The sequence below is a fragment of the Nuphar pumila genome, chromosome 3 (assembly GCF_984573655.1).
Source record: "Nuphar pumila chromosome 3, dmNupPumi1.hap1.1, whole genome shotgun sequence".
In the NCBI taxonomy this organism is placed as follows: Eukaryota; Viridiplantae; Streptophyta; class Magnoliopsida; order Nymphaeales; family Nymphaeaceae; genus Nuphar; species Nuphar pumila.
In genome coordinates, this window is record NC_143251.1 from 144317668 (window position 1) to 144342371 (window position 24704).

The following is a 24704-nucleotide window of genomic DNA, read 5'->3' on the forward strand; positions in this document are numbered from 1 at the left end:
TTTTCCCAACTGAATAATCAGCATCAGAATTGCCTAAAATTGATAATTCAATCAAAGACTCCTAGTATCATATATAATTTATGGCAGATCATCCTCTACAATCTATATATAATCAAAGTAGTTGGTAAACATTACAATTCCAGATAAAAAAAGTGCACAGTAAAGAGGTAAAGGAGGAGAGTGCTTCATAAAAATTTTGTGGAAATCTGTATATGAAGGCACAAATATGTGCCTTTACAGAAAACCCACCCCACAAGGTTAAAGAGGCCATCAATAGTTTCAAAATGGAATTCAATGAACTACATACAGTTCAGTGAAGAAGCCAATAAGCAAGAGAAGGAAGAATGCACTTATATGTGAACGAGCGTGCATAAGCGTGTGTGCACAAGATTTTCAATCCTTCAATTCAAGTACATACGGATAACATGATTACTAAAATCACCTCAACTTTTCTTTGTTATAAACCTCATTATGAATGACATTCTCATTACTGCCATTTATTTTAGCTTAGCTACTGTTCAGCCATTCTTCTGCTCTTCTGTTGTATTCAGCAAGCTAGTTTATCATAAATAACAAAAAACAGTTTTTGTCTCACCAAGTTGGCTAGGCCGATAAAATGTCCAATACGGGTAAACACATAAATTTACTGTTAATTTTAAGTGGCAGCCAAAAAAGCATGGCCGACGATCAAAAGTCAAACCCCACAGTCTACATTTGTTTGATGAAACTGCATAGCATTTTCAGATCCTCTTTCTTATCATAAATTCAACGGAACAAATGATTCAAATTGAAATTCTGCAGATATAACTATCATATATTTGCATTAAGTTTTTAAAAAATGGCAATTATTTTACAAGATAAATATGAGAGTAAAGCATAACACTAAATGTTTACTTGAAATCAAGGACAAAGACAGTGGATATAAAAGGACACTGGATAATGGGTAAAACAGATTTCATCCAAAGAATGTCAAATTTTCATTATGGTAACTCTAAAATGATAGCATTTATCATGGGCATATAAAGTACCAGGCAACTGGTTGCAACATCACACATCTGATTACCAAGGGTTGATAGTTCCCAATCTAGAACGCCAATTACTTGATCCTGCAAAACCATGAGGGCAGCATGTCAATATCCAAGACATTCGCCACTGGAGATTACATATAAGAAAAAAAAACTGAGGTGTTACATTTTATTGGAGGTATTCTATATTTATCAATTGAACTAGTTCTTCTTCTGTGTCTAACAGAGGTGGGATAAAAAGGGTTTCACACACACGCACACACACACACACCAGTTAAAGAACAATCCAATATTTTAATATATAACTTTCTTAGGGACAGACTCCTTATTTGACAAAGTCACAAACTACGGTTTTTTTCCTACTTCCTCCTTCATCTCCCATTGTTCCTCTCACATTACACTCACTGTCTCTCCCCTCCTTTCACATCTTAATCCTTTACCTCATTCTCTGGCTGTTTCATGATCACTCATAACCATAACTGCTGCAGCAAGCTTGACAATACATTGTCCTTTAATTTTCTAAGGCCTCTTGCATTTGGTTTTAGCTTCAGGGATCTTCTTGCAAATCCTGTTATCCCTATAAATTCCTACTGCCCTTCGCCATCTACCACTCTACGGTGGTGGTTAAAGCAAGCCTTACCCCTTTCATCCCTTTTCTAGATCATGGGATAAATTGGACCTAGATCTTCTTCTCCAATCTCCACATACTAGATCATAAATTAATCTTTCACACCTTAAAAGCCTACAAGAAGGCATGCCTTAAGGCAGCATGGGGTCTTTGAAATAGCTTCAATGCCAGACACATGGTCAGGAGCAATGTTGTATGTATCGTACCGTATCATACGATCGTTACTATTTAGAATATCGATACGATATGCACTCGTATCATGATACGAGTGCATATCGTAGATGTATTGTATGTATTGTACGATACATTCTTGTATTGTACCATACTGTATCGTGTGATACAGGTATGGTATGATAGAGGGTCAGCACTCTTAAAAATTACCAAATCGTAATTTTTCAGTTTTAGGCTTTAAAGACCTCTTGATGGCTGACTCCCTCATTTGTGTACAAGCCATTAGACAAGTATATATAAAGCACCATATGTATATATAATAATATTATATATATATATATAAATATATTTTTCATTTCTTTCTTTTCTGTAATTTTTTTCCTTTATTTTTATTTTTTGTCTTTATGTCATCTAGTTCAGTTTGAACTGGAATGACTCTTGCTAGTCAAGTCCTGTCCAAACTTGACTAGCAATAGAGTTGTTGGACTGACACAGTCCAACAGCTCTTAATAGAGCTGTTGGACCGACACATTCCAACAGCTCTAAATAGAGCTGTTGGACTGTGTCCAACAGCTCTATTGAGTCTTCTTTCAGTTGTGTATATAAAGGGGTGCAGCCCCTCTTGTATTTCAATTCCAATGCTTCTTAAGCAATTGGTTTTTCATATCAATAAAGAATACATTTTTATTTTTATTTTGTTTCCAGTTATACCCTTTTTAAGGGTTATGCTTTAGTGTCATTCTTGACACTTGCCCTTGTTAATCTAAGCTCGTGTTTCGAAGATCCCCATTTCATTTCATGGTATCAGAGCTGCGGAAGTACTAAATCTTGAGGAAAAGCTGCCTCGGTTTCCGTGCCCGTTTGCAAAAGTGTTCGCCACTTGGAGAGAAGTGTTTTATCACTTCATTAGAGAAGATTTCACATCTTGTTGTATTGTTTTTTTTCTTCTTTCTTTTTCATTTTCCTTCTTATTTCTCTTCTATCCCTATTCTTTATCTCCTTGTAATCGATGGATGACAATGATAAAGTCACCATCATGCCTATGAAACTAAGTGATACGAACTATGTAACATGGGCTTCAATCATGAAGCACCATATATGGGGAAAAGGCTTATGGGGGATTGTGGATGGTTCCGATTCGGAACCTAAGCTATCTCTTACTAAAAAGGAGGAAGATAAAGAGGTCCCTCTATCGGAAGAAGAGAAAATCAAGGCTATTGCCTCATACGAGAAGAAATGGAAAGAATGGAGAATATCTCATGCGAAGATAATGTCATGGCTTATCAATAGCATTGACATTAAAAAATGCTCAAGTCTTGCCAAATTTGATCATGCCGATAAGGCATGGGAATACCTTAAGAATATGTATTCCCTTAAAGATATTGCACACGTGTGCAACCTCCAAGAAAAAGTTCGAATGATGACACAAGGAGACAAAACTATTCGTGAATATTACAATGGGTTGTCTGAACTTTGGGAAGAACTTTCCCTTTTAGAACCAAAGTGGCATTGTGCCGAAGACATCGAGCTTCGTCAGAAACAACTCGATGTTGAACATTTTTACCAGTTTATCACTGAATTAAGGCCGGAATTTGAAACCACTAAATCGGCCCTACTTCACCGGGGAAAAATTTCTTCTATTGTTGAAACTATTGAAGAGTTAACAATGGAAGAAAATCGTCTCCGGAAAGGTTCTTTAAAAATTGAAGATGATTCCGTTTTAGCCGTGTCTAGACCAGGGAATCATGTTCGATCATATAGGCCTCCTCACTTTAACCGACAAAATGATGACTATGATAAGAAGAAAGTTATTTGTCATCACTGTCATGAACCGGGACACTACAGGCCACAATGTCCCAAACTTAAGGAGCTGAGAGAAAAAAGAGTTGCAATTGCTGGATCGGAGCCTAAAGATCAGGATGCACCAGTTTCCCTGGCCCAACTAATGGAGATTCTTGAGCCTCTCATCAAAGGTGCCTCTTCCTCATCTGAAGCTTCAACCGGCACAGCAGCCTCATCTTTTTCTGATCTAGGTAAAATTTCTTAGCTTCTTGACTCTGGTGCATCTTTTCATATGACTCCAAATAATCAAAGTCTATCCAAATGTGTTAAAAATAAAACAAGTGTGTCAAAGGTCTTTACTGCTGATGGGACTTCTCTTGAAATAGAAGGAATAGGAAATTTTGAAAAAAATTATAAAACAAAAAAAAAATTATTCCAGAAATTAGACATGTTCCCAAATTAAATTTAAATCTTTTATCTGTATCTCAAATTTCTGATTATGGGTGTAATATTTCTTTTTCTTCTCATGGTTGTTGGGTACAGGATCGCCAGTCAGGCAAGCTGATTGGGGAAGGCCATAGAGAAGGAGGACTCTATTACATGGATTTTTTGAAAATGCCGAAGAAAGCTTTTTGTTATAATATTCAAAAAATAGAGTTGGAACTGTGGCATAAGAGACTTGGTCACCCACATATAGCCAAAATCCAACATTTTCCAAATCTAGAGAAATTTTGTAACTCTGAATCATTTGATTGTAAAGATTGTATTCTCGGCAAAATGAAAAGATTACCATTTCAGAACAGAACCTTTTTCTCTTCAAGACCACTTGAATTAATACACTCGGATGTTTGGGGTCCTGCACCAGTAATTTCTAAAGAAGGATTTGTTTACTATGTTATTTTTGTCGATGATTTCTCCCGACATACGTGGATGTACTTTCTCAAACATAAGTCTGAAGTATTTTCATACTTTCAAACTTTTCATAATATGGTTAAAAACAAGTTTCAAAATGATATTACTATTTTTCGCACAGATTCAGGGGGAGAGTTTTTATCCACAGATTTTCAAAATTATCTTAAATTGCATGGCATCACACATCAAAGATCTTGTCCTTATACACCTCAACAAAATGGACTGACAGAACAAAAACATCGTCATATTATAGAAACCACTAGGACTTTATTAATAGCAAATCAAGTCCCGAAAGACTTTTGGGCAGAAGCTGCCTTAACTGCCACCTATCTCATTAATAGGATGCCATCTTCTTCGTTACAAAATATCACTCCCATTGAAAAACTTATGAACATTTCTCCAGACTACTCTAGACTAAGAATATTTGGGTGCAAATGTTTCATATTTACTGACAAAAATGATAAACTTTCCCCTCGTGCGATTCCCTGTGCCTTTTTAGGATATGCTGAAAACCAGAAAGGTTATAGATGTTTTGACTTCAAAAATAATAAACTATATGTGTCTAGAAATGTTTCCTTTCTTGAAAAGGAGAGCTTCTTTGATTTTAGAAAATTAAAAGACGTCACTGAGTACTTCTTTTTGCTAGATCTAATATCAACATCTGATGAATATGACCTTGATTGTAACTTTGATGATGATCAAAGAATTATTGATCTTAATGTTGAAAATGAAGAAGTTCATAGAGATACTAGTATTCAATATTCCAGGCGACAAGAGTTTAATCCTCCATGTGCACTTGAAAAATATTCTAACATTCCAACTAGACAATCATCCCGAATCTCGAGGCCTCCAGGAAAGTTTGTATCATACGAGTCTTTCTCACCCACATATAGGGCAGTTATTGCATTAATTCACTCATATGAAGAACCATCCACATATTTTCAAGCAAAAAATGATATCAAATGGATAGAAGCCATAAAAGCTGAATTAGATGCACTTGAAAAGGCTTCTACATGGAATATTCAAGATCTTCCTTCAGGGAAGAAAACTATAGGATGTCGATGGGTTTATAAAATTAAAACCAAGAGTGATGGTACTCTTGAAAGATATAAAGTCCGTTTAGTAGCCAAAGGTTATGCCCAAGAATATGGGATTGATTATGAAGAAACCTTTGCTTCGGTGGCTCGTATGACTACTGTCCGAACCTTAATTGCCTTAGCTTCTATCAAAAAATGGTCTATTTTTCAAATGGATGTCAAAAATGCTTTTTTAAATGGAAAGCTAGTTGAAGAAGTATACATGGAACCCCCTCCTGGTCTAAGTATTCCTAAGGGTAAAGTCCTTCGCTTAGAAAAAACTCTTTATGGACTTAAACAAGCACCAAAAGCTTGGTATGATAGGTTTAGTCGTGTTATGATTGATATTGGTTTTCAATTCTGTTTAACTGACACTGCTTTGTTTATTAAGAATTTTGATGCAGGGATCATTGTGCTTCTTCTCTATGTGGATGATATGATCATCACCGGAAGCGATAAACAAGGAGTTGAAACAATCAAAACACTTCTAAAATCTCATTTTGAAATGATTGATTTGGGCTTGATGAGATATTTTTTAGGCATTGAAGTTGCTTATTCTCCTAGAAGATATTTATTATCTCAGACTAAATTTGTTTTTGATATTGTTTTCAGGTCTGGTATTACTGATGATAAGAAAGTTGACACTCCAGAAGTTGTTAATGTTAAAATGAAGATTGATGATGGAGAACTTCTTGCAGACCCTACTCCTTACAGACAGCTTGTCGGGGCACTTTCCTATCTATCCATTACCAGACCAGATATAGCACATGTTGTTCATACAGCAAGTCAATTTCAACATGCTCCTACTTCTGTTCATATGGAAGCAGTCATGCGTATTATCAGATACATCAAGTCCTCTCTTTCACGAGGACTTTTCTTATCTTCCTCCTCTTCTCTTGATTTAATTGCATATACTGATGTTGATTGGGGAGGTGATCACAATAACAGACACTCAACCACTGGCTTTTGTGTCTTTTTAGGGGAATCATTGATCTCGTGGAGGTGTAAAAAGCAGCAGAAGGTATCTCTCTCATCCACCGAAGCTGAATACAGAGCCATGGCAACCACGACCATGGAAGTAGTTTGGCTCCGACGACTGCTTGCTGACATGGGAGCTGAAGCAACAAAGGCTTCACAAATGTGTTGTGACAACAAAAGTGCGATCTACATTGCCAGTAACAGAACATTCCACGAACGCACCAAACACATCGAAATGGATTGTCACTACGTCAGAGAGGAATATCTACACGGGATAATTGATCTGCCATATGTCACTTCAGAATATCAGTTAGCAGACTTCTTTGCAAAGCCTCTCGCTGCTCCCCGATTTCACTTTCTCTTAGACAAACTTTCGCTCATTGTACCGTAAGTTTGAGGGGGAGTGTTAAAATGTAAAACTGTATACATATGTATATATAATAATATTATATTATTATATATATATAAATACATTTTTCATTTCTTTCTTTTCTGTAATTTTTTTCCTTTATTTTTATTTTTTGTCTTTATGTCATCTAGTTCAGTTTGAACTAGAATGACTGTTGCTAGTCAAGTCCTGTCCAGACTTGACTAGCAATAGAGCTCAACAGCTCTATTGAGTCTTCTTTCAGTTGTGTATATAAAGGGGTGCAGCCCCTCTTGTATTTCAATTCCAATGCTTCTTAAGCAATTGGTTTTTCATATCAATAAAGAATACATTTTTATTTTTATTTTGTTTCCAGTTATACCTTTTTTAAGGGTTATGCTTTAGTGTCATTCTTGACACTTGCCCTTGTTAATCTAAGCTCGTGTTTCGAAGATCCCCATTTCATTTCATTTAGAATATCAATACGATATGCACTCGTATCATGATACGAGTGCATATCGTAGATGTATTGTATGTATTGTACGATACATTCTTGTATTGTACCATACTGTATCGTGCGATACAGGTATGGTATGATAGAGGGTCAGCACTCTTAAAAATTACCAAATCGTAATTTTTCAGTTTTAGGTTTTAAAGACCTCTTGAGGGCTGACTCCCTCATTTGTGTACAAGCCATTAGACAAGTATCCACGCACCCTAGGACTCGTGAGACCGATTTGGAAGCCGATTCGTGCACAAGGGAGAGGGATTTTACGGTTTGCTAAAGTAAAAATGCATTTCCACCATTTTTTCACTTAAGAAAGTAGATTAAGGTAAAAAATCTTTATTATGAGTAAAATTACAAAGCTACCGTCCAAAAAATTTTGCCTCGGGTGGCACTTCACCCCTACAAGCCCCGCCAACTTCCAGCGAAGTTGGATATGCAAAAATTAGAGATTTATATCAAGGTAGAAATCAAACTCTATACTCCTCCAACAAAGATGGCATCTGATGATCCGTCATGGCAATGAGACTCTCAAGTAATGAGTGAAAACCGATTGAAAATCGAGTGCAACTATTGCCATAATATTTTTGTTTATGTAATATGAAAGTATGAGTCTTGTGACATGTTTTTAATTGCAAAATATTTAATATTTTGCATTTTTCTTGTGAGATATGCATGCAATATTATCTATGATTCTATATTAGTTGATGTTTGATGATGTCTTATGCAGCTCATAGAGACATAAATGTTTCACATGTGATTTTATGGATGTATTTTGTACAGTTCATCATTGTTTTATGTGATATGATTTTTTTTTAAATTCTAATTTTTTCTAATTCTTGATTTTTTTGGATTTTTTGAAAACTTTTTTATTAAAAATTTATGATATTTTACGATACAATACGATATGGTCTTAATTTGGGCCCGACCGATACGAGTAACAATACGATACTTACAACCTTGGTCAGGAGATCTATCTGTCAATCTCTAGATCTACGCATATATCTCCTTTCTTCAGCAAGAGAGGCTACAAAAGCCAGAGGCCCAACTGTTCTCCAACAAGCACTATGGAAAAAAAAAGATAAAATAAAGGGAGCCAGAAAACCTAGTTTTTTTAGCCCTTTTTTTTCTCAAGCCATAGTTTTGGCTTAAAAAGCTACAAAAAATAGCCACTCCAAGGACAAATGTTGCAAAAAACAATGCCAACATCATTTATGCAAACTTTTGTTGCCGATACCTCAGCAAAGGAAGAGGCTGAAACATAAAGACAACACCTCCTAGCAAAGAAGTGCAACCTTTATCAGTTCTAGTCACTTATACTCACCTGAAAAAGCCTTGCAAGGGGGCAAGGGGGTGCATCTAGGTGACAGTTGTTGAAATACAAACAAACAATGAAATCATTATAGACAATGCAATAAATTATGTTGTCTTGTCATGCAAATTAAAGAAAACAAGGTGAGAGCTCCCCATGGAATTTCCAAAAGCCCACCCACCTATTCACCCAACTCTTGAAATCCGCCTCCAGTTTAAAAAATAACAAAAGCCTATGTGAGTTTTGCAAGATTGGTCCAAAAATCTGCTTGAAACCATTCCTTGGCCATGCTTAGTTAGTCCATATTCCTTGCTCATGTTATTTACATTGGTATAAATGTTTGACCAAGGAATGAGAACAAAGAACTTTATTTTGTTTAGCTTCCCTAATTTTCCCTTCCTTCTGCTTACACAAAAACCTTATTCTACAGTGTTGAAGCCCATGCATTTTGTGTCCCCTTTCTTCTCTTAAAGAAAGAATCATCAACACACATACTTATGCTTCTGTTTAGTCCCTCTTCATCCATCCTTGTACAAATTAAGGAGAGCCTCATTTTCATAAACCTTGGAGGACACTGAAAAACTAATAACATAAAAAAATGCCCAAACAGGTCCAAAATCGTGGAAGAGGAGACTAAGCATCCCAGTCTATAGTCACAGGCAACAAAAGTACTAAACGATACCTTATAATGCACAGTCTTTCAGTGGAAAAACTTACAACTTGATGAAATACAAAACAATATTTAATAAAAAACAAGGATAGAGGATAAAGTACAACATATAGATAAACTCATCTGCCAAGCAGTCACAGGAAAGGCCTAGGGGATAGATGTTCCCGAAAACTATATTGAAAACTATCAAACAGTTTAGATGTTCAATTTCCTTCATCTTTCAAAAAAAAACACAACCACAAATATTACCTCAACAGGATGGAAAAGCAGATTATCAATCCGAAAATCACCATGAACAAGACAAGAGTCAAAAGCTTTAGAATCTTCATCAGGAATGTGCTGCCTTAGCCAGTCAATCAGATCCATCATCTTAGGATTCCGCTCGGGCTTATCATTTCCAGTTGAAGCAAGATACTGTTTGGACCATCTTTCAACCTACAAACAGAAAGTGAATAAATAGCATATTGTTTTGCCTGTCCTGTTATGGAAAAGTGCAATTACAATAAGTCATTCTTCGTTAAACTCCTAATTTGATACTATAATTTCCGCTTTAGCTTACTTCAGCGTGTCTTCCATATTTTCCATTTAACAGCTATCTGAATGATGAAGTTCTAAATATTTCAGGGTAGCCATAGTTGAAGTGGTCAATGTCAAGAGGGTTAGTGGGATCCACAATGAGAAACCATGAGGCCCCACAAGTTATCCACTAAACCCAGAAGAAAAAAATATGTTTAGATAATAAAGATTTTGTAGAAATATAAATAAGTCATAAAAATTTTGAAATATAAAAACTATAAAAGAAGAAAAAAAAGCATATTTAAAATGTTGAAAAGAAACATAAAAGTAAAAGCGATTGAAAATATCATGATATTACTGTGATAATATTGCAATAATACCCATAAAATTTTAATTTTGAAAATGTCATGATATTTTACATTTTAAATCATTTTTCAAAAAAAAAAAGATTTATGAAGCCATTTTTTTTAAAATACCAGTGATATATGACTATGGTTTAAGATGACTGATTAATGTCATATGATACATCCTAAGCAAAGGCTAACAGAATTTATTTTCATATTGAGAGATCCATGATGACTTAAGGTCACATATGGTGCTAAATTTCTCCAAACTGTCTTTCAACAAGAACACACATAAGATGGGCAAGTTTAGTTGCAAGCCATGAAGTACACACGATGCCCAAGTGAAGATTCAACATGCAGATCAGTAGCTGGAATGATAAACAATTAACTATAATTAACAGACTCACTTGTCGCATGCAATAGTTATCTTTGCGCCCATAGCCGCCCATCCCAATGGCAGTAACATCAACTCTATGCAAAGAAGCTAACGCTTTGATAGTTGCACTATATATTGATTTCCTTCTGCCTGGACTCATTCCCTAGTTATAATAAGGGAAAGAAAGAAGTAAAACAATATACATAACGAAATATCAGTTTGAGTATTGAAGATTACAGAGTATCATACTATACCGGAAGCTTAGGATCCAAAAATATGCGTCCTTCCAAATACTCCATGATGTAGAAAGAGGTTCCAATAAGATTCACATCAGTGCACAAGCAAAAAACTTGGGGAACTGGAATACGGGTATGAACACCTAGAGACCTGAGAACCTGAAAAAGGAAGAAACTTTCACCTTATAAAAATATATGCACTGTGCAATACATGCATGATCTAGAAGGCAGGAACAGAAGAGAAACGATATTTAGTAAGAATTTCATAGTGAAACACCATTTGCAACTTTTGCCAAAAGAGCACCAGGATGACACATAAAGCAACAGATAAATAGCAAAGACACAGATCTGTAGGCTTGAAATAGAGCACCTCCAAATTTTAAGAAGAGAGAAGTTTCACGTCTTGTTTTATGAAGATCCTGATAACTCTTTGGCCCACTCTATATCTGCACAAGATTCAGGTGAGTTGATACCACCTACTACACCTTTACTACAACAAATTCTTTAACTACTCATGGTTATGTCACACGAATACTCCATTTTGGCCCCCGTATCATGTCCCTTTACATACTAGTCATATTGAAAACTTCATAAAAATGGTCATATCCCCGTATATGCAGTTGTATCAATGTGACACAGATTCATGAGCAGTGCACTCTTCACTGATCCATCTAATGGCAACCACCCTACAATAAATTGATGCAAATTTAGCAGGAAAATGACCTCAAATACGCCACAGACATATCAACCAGAAAACAAACTGATCATACATCTAGACAGCACATAAAAATAAGTGGTCATATCATGCCCATCATCATTTCTGTTCATTTACAACAGCATTACTTTCAAAGTAACGTTTTTAAAAAGAAACTGACCAGCAGTGAATGATGGCATCCTCACCTCTAATGTGTGAAATGCTGCTTTCACAAATAGGTATATGTTTTCAACTTCCTAAAAAGACTGAATTACATTTATAATATTATTACCATTCCTAGTTTTTTAAGATGTCCATGTGTGTATAACTTCTACATTCATATAGACTGCTATTTTCCCATACAATGCTTGGCAAATATGTAAAAATAAATGAATGATATGGCTACTGCCAAAGAAACAGAAGAATATAAACAGTAAACCAGTGACGATAGATTCCATAAAAGAAATAAAAGTAGCAAGAACTTCCAACAACTCGATTACATCAAGAAACACATTAAAAGAGATCATGGGCCAGTTAGCAACCGACAGTTGGCAAATTATATTCTTCCAGATCAGCCACCTCATCCAGTGAACAGGGAGAAATGATCTCAAGTACTCGCAATTCCCTTGGTCAACATTGATGGCATACAAAAAGCATGAAGTTAGATGTAGCAAACTAAGGCCCAACACAGTTGGGTCCACAATAATAGATATGGTTCAAAGTTATCAGGTTCATTATAAGTATTGGTCCGCTATGAACATGATCCAACTGTGCAGGTTTAATGAAGCTCAGGGCTAATACAACTAGATTGAAACCATAAGAATACCCTACGTCACATAGGTATGGAGGCAGGTACAGGGTATGAGACAGGAATTTCTAAAAGAAATGGGTATGGGGTAACAGGGTATGATAATATATATATATATATAGAGAGAGAGAGACCCGTACCCACCAACATCGGCATGGGTACTTGGGCCTTCCATAGGGCTGTCAACAGGGCATGTACCCGCCCCATTTCCATTTTCCAGATCCGACAATGTAATATATAGGGGGTTCGGGTTCGGGTTCGGGTTCGGGTTCGGGTTAAATATCAGAGATCCCATACCCAACCAGATTTAATTTTCAAAATCCAATACCCAGTATAATCTTAACACCGGGTTGGATCAGAGTCGGGTCGGGTCAAGGTTTGATGTTGGGTTTTTACAGCTTTTATTTATTACGTTACACCAACGTTAGGTGGTATTATAGTGGGGAAGCCTTCAACTGATATGCAAGAGGTCGGAGTTCCATTCTCAGCACCTTCTGTCTTTAAAGGTAAGGATACATCTTGGCATTCAATAGGGCATGGGTCGGGTACCCAACCCGATCATTAAAACCAAAATATACTTTTACCAGGTCGGGTACCCGACCCGAGGCTCTCACATGCTGACCATACCCGGACCCGAATCCGGTCGGGTTTGAAAATTTGTTCCCATATCTGGTAATAATTTATATGGATCTCTACTTTTTTGCCAGACCTGAAAATATGAAACCAGATCAGATCGGGTATCCGAAACAAACCAGAACCGTTGACAGCCCTAGTCTTCCGACATAAGAGTGTGTATCAGCTCAGAGCTACCTCTGACGGAGGCACCTCTGACCTGATAATCTGTCAGAGGTCACCCTGATGCCATTCATCCATGCGATGAGAGGCATCTCAAATACCATGGCTGAACTATGCTTTCAGCCATTCATTTTGCAAACTCTAGATGCCATTCATCTAGAGCATCAATAGCTCTAAATAAAATGTGGGACCCATCTAGGAGATGCTGTGTCCAACCAATGGTTTTTTGGATGCCATTCATCACATGGATGAATGTTAATACGGCGGATTACCGTCAGACATAGCTCTGACCTTATCCGGACTCACGACATAATGGGTCGAGGTCAACCTAGATAGTTTGAGCCAACCCATGTGAACCAATTTTGTAAGACTCGTGAAAAAAAAATGTTTTGGATTTGGGTCCACACAGCCCCCCCCCCCTCAGGTACGAATCTCTCTCTCTCTCTCTCTCTCTCTCTCTCTCTCTCTCTCTCTCTCTCTCTCTCTCTCTCTCTCTCTCTCTCTGCTCAGGCCGGGTTAGGCCCTCAGGCTTGCCACCTGCGCCATGCATCCAGCGGCTTCCCCAGCAAGGTAGCACGCCATGAGCTTCTGGCCTGCAGTAGCTCCTCAGCGCCTTTGGCTATTCGTCGTTGGGTGGCAACCTCTCCTGGCAGATCTCTCTCTCTTTCCTGCCAAACAGAGGAAGAGGGCTGTCCTCTGTCTCTTCCTCTTCGGTTATGGTCAGGCACCACCCACCTGCGCCTCGCCCTCTTCTTCTCTGCTCCCTGTTGATGCCGCCTCTCCCTCTGTTTTTCGAAGGCAGTAGCAGCCGAACAATTGCTGCTCTTTCACTGCCCCCGCTTTTTCTTGAAGAACCAGAGCCACCAACAATGCTGGCTCTGGCTCATCAAGGGAGAGAGGGTGTCAGACACCCTCTTCGCCTTCCTGTTTTGTTCAAGCAGAGGTAGAGCGCATAGCTCTCCTCCGCCTCCTCTCCTCGTTGGCTGGTGGCAGCAGTGGCTGGTGGCAGCAGTCCCTTTTGTTCCTCTTCTTCGTCGACGTTTCCTGCTAGACGAGAGAGGCAAGCGAGCCCCCTTGCTGCTCCCCTCTCGGCTTCCTGTCACCGGGTGGACCAAGGGTCGACCCCCCCCCCCCTGTCCCTTTTTTGTTACAAGACCGACTCGGTTTGACCGAGCCGGCTTGGTCGTGGATCTCATTCCACGTAAACCGAGTCAAAACTCGGTTTCCTTGAAATCGAGCTTGACTCGGCTCATTTGTACCGAGCTCCAGTCTTTTTCCAAAACGTACACATCTTGGGTAACTCCTTGCCAAGCCGTGCACCGAGTTGCGAACAAATCTAAGCCAACTCAGTTATTTCGTTAGCCGAGTCACACGAGTTACCCGCTTTAAGCCTGACTCGGTTTAGTCGTCCTAAGTCGGGTTCGTGTTCAACCTTGACGACGTGATGATCACCTCTTCTCACCAGAAAATGGTTTTATAACATCGTTCTTTGTCGCAGCACGATAAAATATGTTTTAGCGCAACGGATGATACACGTTTATCGAGGCACAAGCCCATGAAAACCTATGCTCGGAATAGTCAACGAGTCCGACCATCGTTGATATAGAAAAAAGTTGCATAAGAGAGCAAATGACGGAATACTTCTAACTATATATATATATATGCTTTTAACTCAAGGACGCAGTTTTGCATATTTTTGTCCATTTAAAATTATGTTATTTACTTTACCATCATGATGTTATGTGCACAGGAAGTGCTGCTTACACAATTTATTTGGCTGATATACGGTTTCGTACATCGTGCACCGCTTACGCAATTTATTTGGCCGATGTACGATTTCGTACATCGTGCATTGCTTACGCAATTTATTTGGCTGATATACCATTTTGTGCATCGGGTATTGCTTATGCAATTTTTTAGTCGATGTATGGTTTCGTACATCGTGCATCACTTACGCAGTTTATTTAGCTCGATGTGTAGTTTCACACATCGAATCTTGCTTTATGTCATTAACTTTTTCTTCGCGCTCTAATGTGCACAGGCTTATGCTTTGATATATATGTATTATATATACATATATATATATAACTTTGTAAAGTACGCAGTTTTGCGTACTTCAACCTACCTTGTATTACGTTTGCATTTAAAAACGCAGATTTGCGCATACTTGCCCAGTCTTTATTTTTAAAAAAAAGGATTTCACATGCAAGATTTCAAGCTCGTATTATTCACTATCTCGAAAAGCAAAACAAACTTTTGGCGTTTGCATATTCGCAACTGAGTCTTTCTTTCAAACCTATGTATCGAAAAGGCTTCGACTATGTAGCCCTAAGTGGAAAGTACGTTCGATCTTTCGTTTTGATATCCGAAATGACTCAGATATTTTTCGGCATAAAGTATGGAACTTGAAAAATTTATAAATGATGTCTGGGTTTCTTTTTGAGAAACCGATATCCCTCTCATCGTAGTGGTACTATCAGACATGCATGGCATGTTAGTACTACGATGATTGGATGAGAGGTTTATAGTAACCTCGTAGTGTGCAAATGCACAATGATAAGAAAGGGAAATCAGATAAATGGTGATGATCGACTTCAGAGGCAAGATGCTGGAGTTGGTTTGAAAGACAAGAGCATAGAGAATGGGTCGTCAGTTAAAATAGAACCTGACATACTCATTCGTCTCTTTGGTTCCGTCAAGGGAGATGATGGGATGGTACAAAAACTCTAATGGATAGATTGTTAACAACTACGCTTCTCGAGTAGCAATTGAACTTAGTGTCCCCAGTCATCGAAGTTAGGGGACAGAGCTTTCAAAAATTATCCTAAGTGGTAGATCCCATGAACTTCTGCAGATGTTATATGCATCCCTTGCCGTGAATGCTTCTGACAAATTTTCTCTCAGTCACTGATCGTTCCCTTAGGAACGGACTCAATTAGTTGTCTGAGGTATCAAAATACATAAAATAACAAATCTCAGTTGTTTCTACGTTTCTCCTATGCGTACCCTTAGGACAGTTAATATCAAAACAAGATTATCATTCTCATTTTACTTATTTTGAACTGCACATCAAAAAAAGAATAACGCATATGTTAGTATTGTTCTGAATTTTGTTATCTATGCACCTACCAGATTTTTATAAGTCTGACCCGTTTTATGAGGTACAAGTGATGATTAGGTCGGTACGGCAGGCAATGGTACAATGACGTGATGATATCAAGATCTCACTCTTTCTATGATGTTTTGTTCCTGAGCATGTTTTGTAATTTTGCATAAGGGTTTCTTTTGAAATTCTTCTTTTGTATAAACTTTAATTATCAAAAACCTTGTTTTGAATCTGTGGTTTCAATGCCCATACGGAAATGCAAATCTATTGTGTAAAGGAAAGTTCGCCTGTAATATGCCCAAGGTCCGTTGACTTATCATTTCAAGCACCATTTTCTGTTAAACTACCATTTTAAACTCTGAAAAAGGATTCATTACAAAGCTTTCAATTTTTTCTTAAAAAGTTACAATTTTGAGATTTTTGGGTGTTACAAATTTCAAAGTAGGTCTTGTAAAATTGTCTACAAAGAGACAATACGCATACAAGCACAAATACTTTATAAAAGATGTGCACGAATGCACTCACACAACACTTGAACAAAATACACACAAACGCGTAAAAGTAGCAAACATGCACTAAGGCATGTATTTTATAGAAAAGAACAAATGCTTGAGTCTCTCAAGTTAAACAAATATAAGGGGGGAACACCCCTATTTATACACTCACAAAGAGACCACATTGGGGGCTCCCAAAGGAGATGTTGGAGAGCCCCCAACGGTCACATTTGTGATCGTTGGGGGCTCCCAATGTCTCTATTGGGAGGCCCCCAATATGGTACGAAAATAAAAAACTAGAAAAAATAAAAAGAAAATTACAATGCATATTCCAATTGGAATATGCGTAAAATGGCAAATTACAAGAATACCCTTTAGGGTATTTTAGGAAGAGAAATATATATATATATATATAGAGAGAGAGAGAGAGATACATATATATATATATGTACATTTAAGGATAATATTTTAACACCCCCCCCTCAAACTTACGGTGCGATAACCGCAAGTTTGTCAAGGAGGAAATTAAATCTGGGGAGTAAAGAGTCTTAGTGAAGAAGTCCGCTAATTGATACTCAGACGTCACGTACGGAAGATCAATGACCTTCTTCAAGTATTCTTCCCTAACATAATGGCAGTCCATCTCTATATGCTTTGTTCGCTCATGAAAGGTATGATTCTTGTCAATATAAATTGCAATTTTGTTGTCGCAGCATAGCTTTGTTGGTTCTCTGATCAACACTCTCATATCTTCCAGAAGACGACGAATCCATACAATTTCCATGGTAGTGAATGCCATGGCTCTATATTTGGCTTCGATGGATCATAGAGAAACCTTGTGTTGCTTTTTACATCACCAAGAAATCAGTGACTCACCTAGAAAGACACAAAAGCCAGTGGTGGAGTGACGGTTATTAGGGTCACCTCCCCAATCTGAGTCAGTATAAGCAATTAACTTTAATTCAGAAGAAGAGGATAAAAATACTCTCTTATTTATTGTTCCCTTTAGATATCTGATGATGCGAAGAACAACACTCATATGAACACTTGTGGGAGCATGCTGGAACTGACTGGCTATGTTAATAGCATGAGACAGATCAGGCCGAGTGATGCTAAGATACATCAACGAGCCTACCAATTTCCTGTAAGGAGTAGGGTCGGTCAGAGGAATTCCATCATCAATTTTCATTTTTGATCCCACGACTTCAGGAGTGTCGCAGACTTTGTCATCAGAAATTCCTGACATGTCAATAATCTCACAAACAAGTTTAGACTGAGATAAGAAATAACCACGTCGAGAATAAGCAACTTCAATTCCCAGAAAGTATGTCAGAAATCCTAAATTTGACATCTCAAATTTCGAAGTCAAGACGGACTTAATACCCTTGACTCCTTGAACATCATCACCAGTAATTAACATATCATCAACATACAGTAATAATATCACAATCTCTGCATCAGATTTTCTAGTAAACAAAGCAGTATCAGTAATAACAAGAGAAAAATTCATTTTCCAGCATTACATTAGTAAATCTATCATAACACGCCTTGGGAGCCTGTTTCAAACCATAGGGAGTTTTTCGAAGGCGAAGAACTTTATCTTTAAAAATCTGCATGCCTGGTGGGGCATCCATATAAACTTCTTTATTAAGATCACCATTCAAAAAGGCATTTTTCACATCCATTTGAAAGATGTTCCAATTTTCAATAGATACAATAGTGATAAGACATCTAACTGTAACCATTCGGGCTACAGGAACAAAAGTTTCTTCATAATCAATATCATATTTTTGTCCATACCCTTTTGCGACTAAGCGAGCTTTGTACCTCTCCAGAGATCCATCGCTCTTAGTTTTAACCTTAAAAACCCAACGACAACCTATAGTTTTCTTTCCTATAGGTAGAGTTTGGAATTCCCATGTCTTAGCTTTCCTAAGAGCATTGAATTCATTTTGCATAGCTTCTTGCCATTCTATACATTTTTTAGCTTCTTCAAAATTTCTTGGTTCAAAGTAAGAATGAATAGCGCTAAGGCAAGCCCTATATCTGGGTGAAAACGAATCAAAAGAAACGAAACGAGTTGGAGGTCTCCTATTCCTTTCGGATCTTCTGTGGTCAATAGTGGGAACAGACTCACTATATTGATCAATAGCACTTCTGAAGGTATCTTGATTTTTACGAAAATAGGTTATAGGGCCACTTGAAATTCTACCGTCTTGGATATTGGGTGGGTTATATTCACCATCATCAACCCCATTTTCCTTATGTTTTGATGATACATCATCATCACTAGATATATCATCATTGTTAGATAATAAGTCAAATAAAAAAGAATAATCAACATTTTCTTGTTTAGAGATCATTTTCAAAACCGCTTTCGTTTTCTAAGAATGTCACATTTCTTGAGATATATAACTTATAATTTCTAAGGTCATAACAACGAAACCCTTTTTGAGTTTGAGAATATCCAAGAAAGGCGCAAGAAATAGCCTTGGGAGAGAGCTTGTCATTTTTATCTGTAAGTATAAAACACTTACAATCAAAGACACGTAACCTATTATAATCAGGTTCTATCTTATGTAATACTTCAAAGGGAGATATCTTTCCCAAATTCCTAGATGGTAAGCGATTTATAAGATACACAGAAGCAAGAGCTACTTCGGCCCAAAAGTTTTTAGAAATATTTTGAGATATAAGAAGGGTCCCAGTGGTCTCGATGATGTGGCTATGTTTCCTTTCAGCCAACCCATTTTGTTGAGAGGTTTTAGGACAGGACCTTTGGTGAACAATACCACTATTCTTAAGATATTCCTTAAATTGATTGGAGAGATATTCTCCTCCAGAATCACTTCTAAATATTTTTATGTTAGAGTTGAATTGATTCTTGATTATTATATGAAAAGTTTTAAAACACGAAAAAATTTCATGCTTATACTTAAGAAAATAAATCCATGAATATCTGGAGAAATCATCCACAAAAATTACATAATAAGAAAAGCCTCATTTTGAAACAACTGGTGCGGGTCCCCAAACATCTGAATGAACAATTTTGAAAGGTTTAGAAGAGAACATAGTTCTTTGCTCAAAAGGCAAACTTCGCATTTTTTCCGAGAATACATTCTTTACAAGAAAATGAACTTTTACAGAGATCTTTTGCAAAATGTAAGTAAGACAACTTGGTGATATTAGGATGACCAAGTCTTTTGTGCCACACATTTACATCTTTGTGTCGGGCAACATTACAAAAAAAATTGGAACTTGAAGAGAGTCCATATAGTATAAGTCTCCTTTTCTAAAGCCTTCCCCAATCAATTTCTCAGACCGGCGATCCTGTACTAAACATTTATCAAAAGAGAATTTAATATCGCAACCATAGTACGAGAGTTGAGAAATAGAGAGAAGATTTAAGTTTAGCTTAGGTATAAATCTAATTTTTGGAATAAAAAAATCTTGAGTTTCAAAATCACCTATGCCTTTAATTTCAAGTGAGGTTCCATCCGCAGTGGAAACAAAAGATGGAGAAATATTTTTTGAATAATCAGAGAGAGAATATATGTTTAGGAACATATGAAAGGATGCACCGGAGTCCAAAAGCCAAAAGACTTTACCTGGGGGAGAAGAGGTAAACACGGCAGCACCTGATGTAGCTCCCTTGAGGAGAGGTGAAAGAGCTTCTACTATTTGACTTAGAGAGAGAGGTCCACTTGAAGATGCCTCCTCCTTCTGCGGTGTACTGGTGGTGCCCATGGCAAGAAGCTTCTTCCATTTGGGACATATGGGCTTGATATGCCCGGATTCTTTACAGAAATGACAAATAATTTTGCTATAGTCTTTTTTCCCTCTTTGCCCAATATTTTCACCTTGATTTTGTGGTTTAAAATGAGGAGGATGATAGGTTTTTACATTGTTGCCAGGTCTAGATACGACATTGACCCCATCCTTTTCTTCATAATTACAAGGAACGGCAAGAACATTTGATCCTTGTTTACTTAAACCCATACGGGTTTCTTCACCACTTAACTTGGTGAGAACATCTCCAAGAGAGGGAGGAGTAAAAGATGATAAAAGAGATGACCTTATTTGCTCAAATTCAGGCTTTAGCCCATTCAAGAAGTTGAAGAACCGATCTTATTCAAGTTGCTGGTGACGAAGTTCAATTGCTTCTCCACTCCATTTAGGCTCGAGCATAGCAAGCTCATTCCAAATAGAAGAAAGGTCGGCGAAATATTCTCTAATAGTCATGTCGCCTTGTTGAAGAGTAAGAGCTTTCTTTTGGAGGTAGTATTTGTGTGATAGGTCTCTTGAGGTATACATTTTTTCAAGATAATGTCAAGCTTCCGAAGATTTCTTGAACTTGATAATATTGGCATTAATCTTGGTTTCAACCGACGAAAAAAAACAAGAAAGAATCTTAAAATTCTTGATTTCCCATTCGTCATATTTCTTGGAGTAATCTTCAAGCGCTTTGGTTCTTTCATCTCCCTCAAGAACGTTGATTTCTCCATCTTTAACAATAGTAATCTTTGGTTCGAGTTCCGGGATTGTGCCTTGCACATATCCCCACAAACTCTTCCCTTTTATGTGGGCCTCCATGTTTTCGGCCCAAATATGATAGTTGGAGCCATTTAGTTTAAAGCCGAGAGCAAAGGAGGACTCTTTTTCGCCCACTAGAGAGTAAAGGTGGAGGGAGAAAATCGTACCAAGATAAAATCTTTAGGCTTTTCTTGCACAAGATTCTTCTAAAATATTGGAGAAGCAAGATCCACCACTTCAATCTTCAAAAAACACCAATTGCACGCTTTTCGAGGCATCCGAAAAACAAGAAATCCCACGATCCTCTATCACCAACCTTGCTTTGATACCATGTAAAATTGTCTACAAAGAGACAATACGCATACAAGCACAAACACTTTATAAAAGATGTGCACGAATGCACTCACACAACACTTGAACAAAATACGCACAAACGCGTAAAAATAGCAAACATGCACTAAGGCATGTATTTTATAGAAAAGAGCAAATGCTTGAGTCTCTCAAGCTTAAGAAATACAAGGGAGGAACACCCCTATTTATACACTCACAAAGGGACCACATTGGGGGCTCCCAAAGGAGACGTTGGAGAGCCCCCAACGGTCACATTTGTGACCGTTGGGAGCTCCCAACATCTCTATTGGGAGGCCCCCAATATGGTACGAAAATAAAAAATAAAAAAACAAAAAACAAGAAAAAATAAAAAGAAAATTACAATGCATATTCCAATTGGAATATGCGTAAAATGGAAAATTACAAGAATACCCTTTAAGGTATTTTAGGAAGAGAAATATATATATATATATATATTAACATTTAAGGATAATATTTTAACAGGTATGACCTAGGTGGTTTGGACATAGGAGTGGCTCAATCAAATGAGAAAGTTACAAACACCTCCGTCCTATATATGGTTCATCTTTGTTTAAGCTTCTCAAACATCAGCAATAACAGTTCATCACAACCTCCTTTTCATTTAAAATGAAACCAAAGAAACATAAATAAAACTTAATACTACCATCAAATGCAATGCTTTTCAAACATAATAATATCAAGTGACCGTAAAGGCAACCAAAAATATGAAAACAATCGTTTGATCAACAGTACAGAACATCCTTGAAATCAATATATTGCGACTTGCCACAAAAATCAGCATTTAAAACTGAGCAAAAACTTAAATTCCAGCCTACCTGAAATTCCCTCTCTACAGCATGAGCAGATTGTAATAACTTTCCTAGAGGCTTTTTCCTCAGGACATAGCGTTTGATAGAGATCCCAGATGAAACTTCCAATAGGAACGTGGGATTGGATTGCCCATGTCCAAACTGCAAAAGAAAAAAATAAAGGGTCTACGTTAATTATGCCAAACACAACATACAAAAGAATGGACAAACAAAAATTAGCATCTAGTAAAAGCCAAACAAGAATGGCAAGAGCTACTTCACATGTGGGTTGGATTTTGATTTGGACTCAGATTGGCTCGAATCATAACACTACAAATGCAACCATCGAAAGTAAGTGCATGGGTGGATATGACGAATTTAACGGTCCAGGAAACGTGAAACCAATTCCCTTGAATTCTACTAAATCTTTTGGCCGATTTTCCAGTCACAAAGAAGTACTTGATCGAAACAGATTCCAATTCTACCGAATTCCCTAAATCCAAAGACCTCTTAAATGGGGAAAGAAAAGAAAAAAGAAAGCAAACACGTTTCCTAAACCGATCGAACGAACGAACAAACGAGAAATTAGAAAGAGAAGAAGAAGCTCACCTGGGACACGGTCAAGGTGGCAGGCGGAGGAGGGAAGCCAGGGACGTGCTCCTGCGCGTACCGAAGCAGCGTTTCCTCGTCGAATCTGTGATTGGGTTGAACGCTGCAGACCAAATCCGACGTTCGAGTCGCCATCCAAAACGAGCCTCTCTGAGATCGACCCAACCAAAACCCAAGTTCGAATTCCAGAAAATGATGAGCAAAACAGAAGGAAAAAACAAGAAGAAGAAGATATTTCAACCGTTCTAGAGATAAAGACAAAGTGAAATCCGGATTTCTGGGGATAAAAGGGAGAAATTAGAGAAAGGAGGATGATCCACGACAATGATTGGGCGCGAACCGTACGCGCGAGTCTTTCCCTCCGTAGCTATGACTTACGGGAACAGCAAGAAATGCCAAGAGAGAGAGAGAGGTGTAAAATCTCTGAGACCGTAGCGCCAAAACTACGCGTCGTGTCGGTGTTCCATTGGTCCGTTCGGTACGATAGTCCGCTACACCGCTTCCTCTGTATATTCCATTGTCTATACGGTCGGATCATCGCCGGGTTTGGTACGGTTTTCCTCTTTAGCGTGGAACCGTCAAATGGATACGGATAGATTCGAATCATAACCAATCTTTGAAATTTTCCATTTACCTGCCTCAGGTTCGCCCATGTATGCCCCCAAGTGGGTTGGCCTAGTGAGGTGGAGCTTGTTGCTAGAATAGACTGGCAGTCAAGGTTCGATTCCCATGATGGGCATCGCCCCTCTGCGCAAGCCAACGCTTAACATAAGTCCCGCGGGCACGGGTAAGTTTTACGCTGCCAGCACGACGACCGTAGGTATGACAGGCTGATCCAGCACGATAAGGCCTTTGTGCTGGGTGCAATTTTTTAGGGTTATAAATTCAAAAAAAAAAATGAACAGATATGTGAAACAACTCTACTCCTTTGATACCACCAGGGTGATATCCCATGTGGTAAGAGGGTCCTGTGTCAAACTAAAGGCCCAGGATCGAATCCCTCTGCCACATGGAGTGGCTATTGTTTTGGTAGGGGCCCGCCTAAGCCCAGCTTGGCTTTCAAAAAAAACTGCCAGCACTATATTAGGTTAAGCATGATTAAATGAAAGCTAACAACTGTCTAGCTATTCTATTGAAAAGACATTACAGAATCCAAATATATATTCCAATTTAGAGATCTAAAACCGAATCTGACCCATTTAGCTAAATCTGATATAAAATGCTACCACACCCAATTAAACAATTATCCGATGATCATAATTCCAAACGCAACCTGATATTCTGACATCCCTAATCTAATGCACAACGCAAAACAAACCTTTGGTGTGGGCTAGCTAGGACCATAATGAACCACAACCCAGATAATTATCCCTAAAATACTAGGGGCTTGAGCAAAAGTGGTGTGACCAAAATCATTGAGCTAGAACGTTTAACGCATTCTAATCGGATTTTGAGAGGTGCCCGTCGAAACAGCACCATTTACACCAAAACATCAAGAGCTTATGAATGTAATTATACACTTTCCCAGTAAGAATCAACATCATGAGCTTATCCCTGGGATCATGGAACTTTAACCCAGATTCATTCTCCTGCTCATCCATATTTAG

At 37.8% G+C, this 24704-nt stretch overlaps 1 protein-coding gene across 3 annotated transcripts in view; it reads right to left on the bottom strand.

Annotated features, from left to right (window-relative positions):
* IBR3 (acyl-CoA dehydrogenase-like protein) overlaps nt 1–23482 on the bottom strand; it is a 53075-nt gene extending 29593 nt beyond the window's left edge. Inside the window, exons 1-7 of one of the 3 annotated variants that reach the window (XM_090000447.1) lie at nt 23339–23457; nt 23098–23247; nt 22516–22650; nt 10917–11057; nt 10694–10825; nt 9676–9861; nt 1029–1106 (exon numbers count right to left, since the gene is read on the bottom strand). In XM_090000447.1, the coding sequence (XP_089856573.1) occupies nt 1029–1106; nt 9676–9861; nt 10694–10825; nt 10917–11057; nt 22516–22650; nt 23098–23232 (807 nt within the window). In that variant the 5' untranslated portion in view covers nt 23233–23247; nt 23339–23457. Of the gene's footprint in view, nt 1–1028; nt 1107–9675; nt 9862–10693; nt 10826–10916; nt 11058–11268; nt 11342–22515; nt 22651–23097 lie in introns of those variants that run through there. The other 2 variants (XM_090000445.1, XM_090000448.1) reach the window with 2 other exon arrangements.
* Nucleotides 23483–24704: the final 1222 nt, after the last annotated feature.